This window comes from Rana temporaria, chromosome 12 (assembly GCF_905171775.1).
Source record: "Rana temporaria chromosome 12, aRanTem1.1, whole genome shotgun sequence".
Classification (NCBI taxonomy): Eukaryota; Metazoa; Chordata; class Amphibia; order Anura; family Ranidae; genus Rana; species Rana temporaria.
The window spans coordinates 18,339,674-18,352,782 of record NC_053500.1 but is presented as its reverse complement, the minus strand read 5'-3'; the positions used below and the strand labels follow the sequence as shown (position 1 = coordinate 18,352,782).

Genomic DNA, 13,109 nt, shown 5'->3' with positions numbered 1-13,109 from the left:
GGCACATCAGACTATCAGTCTGCTTCATCGGTGAACCCGTTTTCATCAGTTTGGACTGATCGTGTGTACAGGGCCTAACAGTATTTGATCAAACTCAATGTCCTCATGTCTTATTGCAGAACCCATCTGACACCGGAGAACCCTCTGTGGGTCGGAGCTTGGTGGATTGGCTTCCTGGGGGCTGGAGTAGCTGCCTTTCTCATTTCCTTTCCTATTCTGGGCTATCCTCAACAGCTGCCAGGTACAGTCTCTTATTAATGCAATATATTCGGTGATTATTACCCGTCTCCTCCCTGGATAAACAGACCATACATAAACGAATGAATCTTCCCTATGATACAATTACTGATAAGAAAATGACTGGAAAACAGTGAGCAAATACATACATAGTCCAGATGGTATTACTGTCATTGTTGGAGATATTTTTTCACCAGGTAAAGCATAACTTAAGCCAGCCAAACATGGATCAAAACTCGATCAGATCAGCAAGGGCCAGACGAATTTCGATCCATGTATGGACAGGCTGAAATTGACACGTCAGATTTTTCTTACTGCCAGCAGCTATAGCCACTATCAGTAATAATTGTAATCCGCCAGCTGGGAAGGCAGCCTGCACCCCCACCCCACTGGCATAATACAGTAGGACGCATTACCCATCAACGCTGACTGTGTTGTTGGGCAAATCAAATGATTTTCTTTCCTTCCACTTGTGACTGTCAATCAGAGGCTGTGTGCTGGAGCTTCCTCCCCTGTCACCTTTTTATCTCTTGGTGTCAGGAAAGCATGTCAGAAATGACTCGCACAGATAGTAGAGGAATGAGGCAGCAGACAAAAAAGACAGATAGGTGGATTCAGAAAGACTTAGGCTGGCGTATCAGTAGATACGCCAGCCTAAGTCTGAATGGGCGCCGGCGCTAATTTAAGCGTATTCTGGAAGCCAGATACGCTTAAATTAGGCTCAGATATGAGCAACGTAAGTGTCTTACACCGTCGTATCCTAAAGTGTAATTTTTAGGCTGACCGCTAGGTGGCGCTTCCATTGCGGTCGGCGTAGAATATGTAAATCACTAGATACGCCTATTCACAAACGTACGCCCGGCAGTACAGATACGCCGTTTACGTAACGCATTATCAGGCCTAAAGTTATTCCATCAAATAGCTGGAATAGTAATGTTAAGTATGGCCGTCGTTCCCGCGTCGAAATTCGAAAATGTTACATTGTTTGCGTAAGTCGTCCGTGAATAGGGATTTACGTCATTTACGTCCACGTCTAAACCAATAGGACCGTGCGGCGTACTTTGCCGCAATGCACACTGGGATATGTAGGCGGACGGCGTATGCGCCGTTCGTAAAATACGTCAATCACGTCAGGTCACCCCACATTACCATAAAACACGCCCCCTCAGCTAAATTTGAATTAGGCGCCATTACGCCCGCCCGATTTACGCTACGCCGCCGTAACTTAGCAGGCAAGTACTTTGTGAATACAGTACTTGCCTTGCAAACTTACGGTGGCGTAGTGTAAATGCCATACGCTACACCGCCGCAACTATGCGCCCGCCTACCTGAATCCACCTAAGAATATAGAGAGATATGTTTTGTTTATATTTCATGTCTGAGGTTTATACCCACTTTAATTAAAAGTGGAACTAAACTCTCTAGTACTCAACTCCCCTCCAGCAATGCAATGTCCGCTGTCTCTTTACCGCTTTTTCCAAGTTCAGGTCTTTGACCATCTTGATTGGCCAAGCTGGGATGGGGTAGCATCTACACATGGAAGCCCACACATCCCAACACCGGTGTGCCTAGAATGTAGAGCTGTATATACTTTGCTCAGTCTACATTCTAAAGCAGGGGTGTCCAACCTTTTCACCTTCCTGGGCCACATTGGAAAAATAGGAATTGTCTCGGGCTGCTGATAAAATACACTAACAATAAGGATCGCTAATGAGCCGAGAAAGTCAGGCAGATCAGCAGTTAATGATCACTGATATAGATAATGTACCTATCTAAGTTATAAAACTTAATTTGTTTGTAAGAAACCACAGGAGGAATGGCCTCTACAATTGGCACCGGCCCTAATCGCTGGTTTGAATGTGCTGCAGTGGTGATGCATCCATAAGGGCACACAGGCGCCTGCTCCTCTCTCCAGCCACCCCCACTATGACCACTGGATAGATTCATGCTAAGCATGAATCTATCCATGGCCGCCGCTGCCACCCCCTATTCAGGCACCCAGCCCCTTTCCGGGTGCCTTAATTACAGCGGTGGGGGTGTTTTTGAAGCACCTGATTAGAGCAATAGGCGTCAATAAAGGTGACCTGCGAGTGCCATGCTTGGCACTCGCAGTCCACCCAGGTGTGTTAGAAAAGCGAATGAATATTCACTTTCCTAACACTGAACCGCCTCTCTGCCAATATGGTGTTCGGATCTGTTACCTGTCACCCGATTGGCTGAAACCTCAGGCACTGTGATTGGGTGCATATCAGGAGGAGAGGACGGGAGGAGACGCGTGGAGAACACCGTTGGGCGGGCGGTCACAGTGGCGGCAATTGATGGCACAGTGGCTGCATTTGATGGGCACAGTGGCTGCGATTAATTAGCACAGTAGCTGCGTTTGATGGGCACAGTGGCGGCGTTTGATGGGCACAGTGGCGGCGTTTGATGGGCACAGTGGCGGCGTTTGATGGGCACAGTGGCGGCGTTTGATGGGCACAGTGGCAGCATTTGATGGGCACAGTGGCAGCATTTGATGGGCACAGTGGCAGCATTTGATGGGCACAGTGGCAGCATTTGATGGCACAGTGGCAGCATTTGATGGAACAGTGGCGGCATTTGATGGGCACAGTGACTGTGTTTGATGGGCACAGTGGCTTGTGATTGATGGGCACAGTGAGGCTGCAATTGATGCTTTATTTCAGAATTTTTCAGTTTGTTTGCGCCCCCCCCAATAATTTTGAACACCTGCCACCACTGATGTGCTGTGTAGGGCATTAGAGGGGGGGGGGGGGTTGTTGGCGAGGGGCTTTGAAGGGGGTGCAATTGAAATCTGGGAAACCCCTGTTTTAAAACATCTTGTGAGAAAGAAGGTAAGATGTCTTTATTATAGAAGAGACCAAGGGGTAGATTCAGATAGGAGATACGACGGCGTATCTCCTGATACGCCGTCGTATCTCTGAGTCTGGCCGGTCGTATCTATGCATAGATTCATAGAATCAGTTACGCATAGATTTCCCTAAGATCCGACCGACGTAAGTCTCTTACGCCGTCGTATCTTAGGCTGCATATTTATGCTGACCCCTAGGTGGCGCTTCCGTATATTTCTGCGAGGAATATGCAAATTAGGTAGTTACGACGATTCAGAAACGTACGTCCGTCCGGCGCTTTTTTTTACGTCGTTTACGTTGGGCTTTTTTCGGCGTATAGTTACCCCTGCTATATGAGGCGTATCCTATGTTAAGTATGGGCGTCGTTCCCGCGTCGAGTTTTAAAATTTTTACGTCGTTTGCGTAAGTCGTTCGCAAATAGGGATGTACGTAATTTACGTTCACGTCGAAAGCAATGAAGTTTTGCGGTGGATTTTCGAGCATGCGCACTGGGATTTTTTCACGAACGCCGCAAGCGCCGTTCGTAAAAGAAAGTCAAATACGCAGGGGTCACAGTTAATATACATAAAACACGCCCACATCATCCACATTTGAATTAAGCGGGCTTGCGCCGGCACAGATACGTTACGCCGCCGTAACTAAGGGCGCAAGTTGTATCTGAATACAGAACTTGCGCCCTAAATTACGGTGGCGTAACGTATCTGAGATACGTTGCGCCGGGCGGATAGATAGACCATTCTATCTGAATCCAGCCCCAAGTACTTATCTCCTGTAATAAAAATCCTTCCTGCTTACGTTCCACTTTAATATGTAAAGGTTCTGATCAAATGCTATATTATGAAGGGCTCCCATCATTCCTGCTAGATTTGTATTTATTTTTATATCATGGAGAATGTAACAGGAGGTGTTGGGACACACAAAGGTGGATGGGCACAACCCAAGCCCCAGGCGGGCAGGAACAGGAGTCAATTATGGAAAGAGATCTCACATCTACATCAACATAAGATGCCAGCTGCTGACTCTGAACACCGGGTTCCACCTACAAATAAAATATCACTTTTGAGTGAACTGGCTGTTAAATACACTAGCACAATGACATTTGTCCTGGTAATAAATTCCCATAATCCCCTGCACACCGGGAGAAAACATCGGGAGTGTGTTATGTATGTGTGAGAGGTTTTGTGTGTTAATATTACATTTACATTTATTCCAGGTTCCCAACGTTACGTGGTGATGAGAGTGTCTGAAGCTCATCAGATAAAGGATGGGGATTACAAGCCAGACCCTGATTTTGGGAAAACAATTAAAGATCTTCCAAAGTAAGAATGGTTTGAATGTAATAACTTTAAAATGTATATCCGGCCCAAATTTTTGCTAGTTCTAGACAGAGTGGGGTAGAATTAGAACCCCGGTGAGATTTGTACTGCTGTTGGGGGTGACACTGTGACTGGTGTGTCAGTGATCAGGGACACTGGCTAGCTGCACTCGCATACAGTGTCACCAGAGCAGCCAACCAGTATCTCTCATCACTAGCCACCCCAATATACAGTGTCAATGTAGTAAGGCTAGCTAGTTATCAGGGACAAGAGGTCTGGTGACAGTGTAAAAAACTAAATACAGAGGGGTAGATTCAGAGAGCAATTACGCCGGCGTATCCATAGATACGCCGCGTAATTGCTAAGTAGCGCCGGCGTATCTACTTTCTGTATTCAGAAAGCTCGATACGCCGACTTTAGCCTAAGATACGACTGGCATAAGTCTCTTACGCCGTCGTATCTTAGGGTGCATTCTGACGCTGGCCGCTCCCATAGATGTCAGCGTAGAGTATGCAAATTACATACTTACGCCGATTCACGAACGTACGTGCACCCGGCGGTATTTTTTTACGTCGTTTGCGTACGTCGTTTTCGTCGTAAGGCTGCTCCTGCTATTAGGAGGCGCAGCCAATGTTCAGTATGGACGTCGTTCCCGCGTCGCGATTTGAAAATTTTACGTCGTTTGCGTAAGTCGTCCGTGAATGGCGCTGGACGCCATTTACGTTCACGTCGATACCAATGACGTCCTTGCGACGTCAATTACCGCAATGCACGTCAGGAAATTTTAGGGACGGCGCATGCGCAGTACGTTCGGCGCGGGAACGCGCCTAATTTAAATGATCCACGCCCCCTACGGGATCATTTGAATTACGCGCGCTTACGCCGGCCCCTTTTACGCTACGCCGCCGCAACTTTACAGGCAAGTGCTTTGTGAATCAAGCACTTGCCCGTAAAACTTGCGGAGGCGTAACGTAAATGTCATTCGTTACGCCGCCGCCGTTTTGCGCGCCCCTACCTGAATCCACCCCAGAGTGTTTCCTACAGTGTTGATTGCTGTGAAAGGAAACAGAGCACTGGCTGCAACATTTGTTTTTGTATGTGAATGCTGCGATTGGTCACAGTGATCACATGGTACAGGGCCAATTTCACTTCTCTGTACTCTGGTCTGTGATCTGGTGTGTCTGAAGGACACAGTGATCACATGGCGTGCATGAGTGTCAGGAGGACGTTTCTATATGCCCTACGCCCACAGGAGTGAGATGTCTGGCTGTTTTAGTCCAATGGCTGGGCAGCACCATCATGGCAGACAGGAAGTGAGGTAAAATGTGCACCAAGGACAGACAGCATTTAAAGTGGTAGTAAACTCTGTACTACCACTTTAACCTACAGGTAAGCCTATAATAAGGCTTACCTGGTATAAAGAATATCTCCTAAACCTGTACGGTTTAGGAGATATTCCCCTCGCAATGCGCCGCTGACTGGAGCGGCGCATGCGCATCGGAGATCCTAGGCTAAACGCCCAGCAGCCGCCGGACCTTGCCGGGGGGAATTCCCCCGCGCGCATGCGCGGGAGTGACGACATCGCCGCTCCAGCCAATCACAGCGCTGGAGCGGCGATACCCGGAAGACACGCCGAGGCAAGATGACATCTCCCTTGGCGTGGACCAGGTAAGTTCCTCACACCTCATTTCAAGGTAAGTATTTCATAATGAGCTAGTATGGCTTTTGTTTTTCAGGTGTAAAAAAAAAAAAAAAAAACGGCAGCGGGTTTACTACCGCTTTAAAAATCAAAAATAATATTACTGGTTTCAGCCCCTCCAAGTATGTTGAGTATCATACAACTAGCAAAATAAATATAATCGTGCAAAATAAGATAAATATGCAATGTAAAATGCGATAAACAATTTAAATAAAATGTAAACGTGACATTCATAAATTAGTCCACATCCTCGTGTTTATTTAATGCAGGGATCCTCAAACTACGGCCCTCCAGCTGTTGTAGAACTACACATCCCATGAGGCATTGTAACACACTGACATTCACAGACATGACTAGGCATGATGGGAATTGTAGTTCCTGAACAACTGGAGGGCCGCAGTTTGAAGACCCATGATTTAATGCATTCAGATTGTGACAATTGACCGTGCAATCTCTGGTGTCCCCATACTCACCAACTGATATGGACTCCTATATCTTTTGATCAACAAAATTTACCAACAGTAAAGTAGTATAAGGGTCTACCTGATTGGAAGTAATTTGGTTAAAATGCCCTCCATATAAAAAGCCTCTTCTATATTGTTTCCTGTGCAGGTCAGTGTTGATGCTTCTGAAAAATCCCACTTTTATTTTCCTGTGCCTAGCCGGAGCAACAGAGGCGACCCTCATTACGGGAGTGTCGACGTTTGGACCAAAGTTTTTAGAATCTCAGTTTAGTTTGAGTGCTTCGGAAGCTGCTACTTTTTTTGGTAAGTTTTTTACTTCCAGTAAGACTGAATGACCATTTTGGCAAAACACAGAAAGGCCGTGATTTATATCTATGGGTGTATCTGAGGAGTGTCGAGGAAGCTAAAGCCAAACTCCGGGCTCGGGCCTCCTTCGAGAAAACCAGTATAGGTCTTTTGTTCAAGGGGGCTATAGTCTAGTGAGGTTCTCCTTGCCCTTTTCTTCCTTGGACAGTAGATGGATCCTAGTCGGGGAGTCCTATTTCAGTCGGGGTAATGTGGACAGTGCAGTCATGGCAAAGGACAGTGCAGTCAGTCTAAGGACTCAGCCACGCAGCAAAATTTAATTCCAGCCAGCAGGACCTAGCCCTTTAAAGGTCATGTGATCACTGTGATTGGTTGTTACAGTGATCATGTGACTGGGTCACAGTGCTTGGGGAGCCAAGTGTGTGTGCTCCCAGCACAGAACAGTGGGCTAGATTCAGGTAGGGGCGCGCAATCCAACGGCGGCGCAGCGTATGGTATTTACGCTACGCCGCCGCAAGTTACAGGAGCAAGTGCAGTATTCACAAAGCACTTGCTTCGTAAGTTGCGGCGGCGTAGCGTAAATGGGGCCGGCGTAAGCGCGCGTAATTCAAATGTGAAAGGGGGGGCGTGTTTTATGTTAATGTGTGTTGACCTGATGTGATTGACGTTTTGTACGAACCGCGCATGCGCCGTCCGTGTACATATCCCAGTATGCATTGCTCCAAATGACGTTGCAAGGACGTCATTGGTTTCGACTTGAACGTAAATTACGTCCAGCCCTATTTGCGAACGACTTACGCAAACTACGTAAAAAATTCAAAAATCGAAGCGGGAACGACGTCCATACATAACATTGAGTGCGCCTCATAGAAGCAGGCACAACGTTATGCCGAAAAAGCCTTACGCAAACGACGAAAAAAACGAACGCCGGGCGCACGTACGTTTGTGAATCGGCGTATCTAGGTAATTTGCATACTCTACGCCGAAAACGACGGGAGCGCCACCTAGCGGCCAGCGTCAGAATGCACCCTAAGATACGACGGTGTAAGAGACTTATGCCAGTCGTATCTTAGGCTAATGTCGGCGTATCTAGCTTTCTGAATACAGAAAGTAGATACGCCGGCGCAGCTTTGAAATTACACGGCGTATCTATGGATACGCCGCCGTAATTCTTTGCTGAATCCGGGCCAGTGACTGCAGCTGTAATTTGGCAATTTGAAGGTAAATGATGAAAGCGCATAGATCTATGCCGTAACTGTGCATTACCACACAAGGCAAAAAGAAAATTTTCCCTTAAAGCATTCAATCTAGAATGACTCCCTTGTCAGCCTTTTCAGTTGCCCATTTACACGAATGTGTTGTGTTTGGGCACCGCAAAGCACCTCGCTGACAGACGTGTATTGCAGCGCAAGGCAATGCACTAAGTCCTGCCGTGTAGTGTAGTCAGAAATGCTATTTGCACCTTCTTTGGTGTGTTAGGCCAGTTTTTCTCAACTCCAGTCCTCAAGGCACACCAACAGGTCATGTTTTCAGGATTTCCCTCAAATAAAACGGCTGTGGTAATTACCAAGTCAGTGAAATTGATTTAATCACCTGTGCAAAATGGAAGCTTTCTGCCTTAAGACCATAAGAGGGCAGCACAGTGGTGTAGTGGTTAGCACCTTTACCCAGCAGCAAAAATGGTCACTGGTTCGAACCACAACACCATCTGCCTGGAGTTTGCATGTTTTCCCTGTGCCTGCCTGGGTTTCCTCTGGGTACTCCAGTTTCCTCCCACACTCTAAAGACATGCTGGTAGGTTAATCGGATCCTGTCTAAAAATTGGCCCCCCAGTATATGTATAAATGTGTGTTAGGGACCTTGGGTTGTAAGCTCCTTGAGGGTAGAGACTCACGTGAATGTACAATGTATATGTAAAGCGGTGTGTAAATTGACGGCGCTATATAAGTACCTGAAATAAATAACATATTAAAATAAATAAAAGGTGCGTCTCTTATGCCCTGTACACACGATCGGTTCATCCGATGAAAACGGTCTGATGTATTTTTTCATCAGATATCCGATGAAGCTGACTTTCATCAGTCTTGCCTAAACACCATCAGTTAAAAAAACGATTGTGTCAGAACGCGGTGACGTAAAACACAACGACGTGCTGAGAAAAATTAAGTTCAATGCTTCCAAGCATGCGTCGACTTGATTCTAAGCATGCGTGGATTTTTGACCGATGGACTTCCACACAGACGACCGTTTTTTTCCCTATCGGTTTTTTAACCATCAGATAATTTTAAAACAGGTTCTACGTTTTTTCACCGATGGGGAAAAAAACTGATGGGGCCCACACACGATCGGTTCGTCTGATGAAAACGGACCGTTTTTATCAGACGAACTGATCGTGTGTACACGGCATAACAGTTGGTCTCCCCCAACTTCTTTTCCATGGGGGGGGAAAGACCCCATCATTTGACTTTGTCATGGCCTCAGCAGTTGGACGTAACTCAAAATATTTGTGGAATTATTTCACGACTGAAGTCCCAGACACCTGTAAGGGCTCTTTCAGATGGGCAGTCAGGGAGCAAGAGTGGGGAGGTGGGCAATAAAAACAGGCAACTGTTATAAATACTGGCCCAGATTCAAGAAGCTATTGCGCCCGCGCAACCATAGGTTGCGCGGCGCAATAGCTGTTTTGCTCCCGCGTAGCGAATGCCCCTGATTCAGGAACATCGCTACGCGGACTGCAGCCTAGGATATGACAGACATAAGCCTCCTTATGCCTTCATATCTCAGGCTGCATTCTTGCGTTGGCCGCTAGGGGGCGCGGCCATTGTGATCGGCGTATAGTATGCAAATTGCATACTACCACCGATTCACAAAAGTTGCGCGGGCCCTGCGCACGCAAGGTACGGAGTTTCCGTACGGCGACTTTAGCGCAAGGCTGCTCCTGCTAATAGTAGCCGCCCTTCCCGCTCGTGAAATTTAAATTTCACGTCGTTTACGTAAGTGATTCGTGAATGGCGCTGGACGCCATTCACGTTCACTTAGAAGCAAATGACGTCCTTGCGACGTCATTTGCCGCAATGCACGTCGGGAAAGTTTCCCGACGGAGCATGCGCTGTTCGCTCGGCACGGGAGCGCGCCTAATTTAAATGATTCCCGCCCCCGGCGGGATCATTTACATTAGGCGCCCTTACGCCGGGCTAATTAGCATAGCGCCCGCGCAATTTACGGAGCTACTGCTCCGTGAATCGCGGGCAAATCGAAATATTTGCGTGGGCGCAGAGCAAAAATCGTTGCCCTTTGCCCACGCAAATATTGCGCGGATCTACCTGAATCTGGGCCACTGTCTTTGTCCTAGTTTTGTCTGACATGTGTCACCTGGACAGAAGGGAAAAACACAAGGGAAAAATCTACTGAATGGAGACAGGGGGAGATTAACTAAAACTGCAGTACACAGAATCTGGTGCAGTTGTGTATGGTAGCCAATCATCTTCTAACTTCAGCCTGTTCAATTAAGTTTTACATAGAAATGCAGAAAAGTGATGTAAAAAAAAAAAGACTGAGTACTCCATCGAGTCTGCCTATTTTGTTTTGTTTTTTATCCATTTTTTTTTTTTTTGTGAGTTTTGACAATACAACCTGGAAGCTGGTTGGTTTCTATGTTGAGCTGCACCAGATTTTGCACTCTCCAATTTTAGTACCCCCCCCCCCCCCAGTCTGCAATACAATCCACATAAGTTGGGGGTGACAAACATCCCCAGTTTCCGGGGACAGTCCCCAGATTGAGGACACTGTCCCCGGACTAAGTCTGTCCCCGGATTGAGGACACTGTCCCGGGACTAAGTCTGTCCCCGGTTTTGTCCCCAGATTGGATTTGAACAGGGGCTGGGGCAATTTCAAAGACAGTCAGTGCAGAATAAAAATAAATCTGAATTGCACACCCCCCGCTGCGCCATGTTCTTCTGCCTTGGCTCAAGTCCCGGCCAGCCGTCTGCCTATCTCCTTGCCTTCCCTGGTGGAGTGATCTTCCTCCGCTCCCCACCCAGTAGTAGCCGGGACCAGAGAGTGATACTTGACAGGCTGTGAGGCGGGCAGCGGCGGCGATGGGCAGAGAGCTGCTGATTGCTGCCAATACTAGTAAAAAAATTAAAATAACTGGTTACCTTAACATAAATTCTAATGCCGCGTACACACGATCGGTTAAACCGATGAGAATGGTCTGATGGACTGTTTTCATCGGTCCAAACCGATCGTGTGGGGGCCCCATCATTTATTTAACCATAGGTTAAAAAAGCCAACTTGTTTTAAATTTAACCGATGGATTCCTAACCGATGGGGAAAAAAACGATCGTTAGTAGGCACAACCATCGGTTAAAAATCCACGCATGCTCAGAATCAAGTCGACGCATGCTCGGAAGCATTAAACTTTGTTTTTTTCAGCACGTCGTTGTGTTTTACATTACCGCGTTATGGCACGATTGTTTTTTTTTAAACGATGGTATGTACGCACGACGGACCATCAGTCAGCTTCATCGGTTAACCGATGAAAACGGTCCATCGGTCCGTTCTCATCGGATGGACTGATTGTGTGTACGCGCCATAATACTTTTTACGTCCACAATCATTTTTATTACCACCACCTGTGTCCCTGTTGGGGGGGGGGGGATTTCCGTTGACTTCTTGTTCCGTTTCTCCTTGTCACAGACATGAAGTGATGGGAAATCACCCCCAAGGAAGCACAGCAGACAGAAGCAAAAGCTGACAGATGTTCTTACACTTCCGCATTCACTTCAAAACTAACAATATTTCTTTAGGTGGCTTTATATATCCTTTAATGAAGATCACATACATTGTAGGGAAGATTGTACATTTCAAGTAATATGTGATGAACTATTTGTGAGTTTTTCTTAAAAATCATGCTAAAGTCATGAGATCGCTGTGAGACGTGGAAACCCCGTCAGTAGTAGCAGCACATTTGTGGTTGGAAACCCGGAAAGGAGGAAATGAGTATGTGAAGGTATTACTATGCGTCAAATGACTTTTTTTCTAGGGAACTTCTTAAAAATAACTGCAATGCGCTAGTTTAAGAGAGCCCTACGTGGGCTGAATGAGTGAGAACCAGTACATTCCTCCATCTATGCTGAACAACTCGCATGAAGGTATCCGCACTGCTGGCTATTGTATTCAAGCTATCTGGATACCAGCACAGTGACTGCATCAGATTGGATGCAGTCACTGTCCTGCTGTCAATGTTCCATCCAGCTCCTTCGATTTTTTAATCCACTTTTGTTGAGCCCACCTGGCTAGTGGGCTCAACCACCTGGCTAGTTAGTGTCTGTATGGATCAGTATCTTGATCAACATTGAATTAATTCTAGTGTCCCCAATAGTATAGTGTCCCCAAAACCGCAATTTGGTCTTTACCAAAGACATGTAGCAGAATACATTTTGGCCTAAATTTATGAAGAAAATTCATTTTATTTGATATGTTTTATATAAGAAAGTAGAAAATATATATTTTTCTGAAATTTTCACTTATATAATAGAAAAAAAAAAAACAGTGGTGATCAAATACTCATAAATCACCAAAAAATCCAATGGTGATCATAAAAAAAAATGGTGATCAAATACTCATAAATACTCGAGTATAAGCCAAGTTTTTTAGCACAGTTTTTTGTGCTGAAAATGCCCCCCTCGGCTTTTACTCGAGTCACCTTTTTGCGCCTGATCTCCCAGAATTTGCGGACCCAGTACCGGCCGGCCGTAGGTCCCGTGAACCCCAAACTTCTCTACAAGTGTGCAAAGTTTTTTGCCGGGGGGGGGGGGGGGGGGGGTGTGGGATCTACGGCCGGGGAGCACCGATTTTTCAAACCTGGGCACCCCTTCCATAGACTCCCATGTTAAACAGTAATTTCTCCGGTGACTTTGGGGACCCGGTACTGGCCGGTTGTAGGTCCCCTGGACCCCAAACTTGGCACACATGTAGCCACATTTGTTTGTCTGGGGGACCTACAGCTGGGGAGCACCGAGTTTTCAAATCCGGGCACCCCTTCCATAGACTCCCATGTTAAACGTCAGTCTAGTCATGGGCACAGTGAGGCATGGGCACAGTGAGGCATGCAGATGAATACCCTAGGCTTATACTCAAGTCAATAAGTTTTCCCATTTTCTTGTGGTAAAATTAGGTGCCTCGGCTTAGGCCTCGTACACACGACCGAACATGT

General features: G+C 46.6%; 1 protein-coding gene across 1 annotated transcript in view; it reads left to right on the top strand.

Annotated features, from left to right (window-relative positions):
- The window catches only part of SLCO4A1 (solute carrier organic anion transporter family member 4A1), a 50,121-nt gene that overhangs the window by 20,887 nt on the left and 16,125 nt on the right, over positions 1-13,109 (top strand). Inside the window, exons 4-6 of the mRNA XM_040330459.1 lie at positions 120-241; positions 4,321-4,426; positions 6,735-6,889. Coding sequence (XP_040186393.1) covers positions 120-241; positions 4,321-4,426; positions 6,735-6,889 — 383 coding nt within the window. The remainder of the gene's footprint in view (positions 1-119; positions 242-4,320; positions 4,427-6,734; positions 6,890-13,109) is intronic.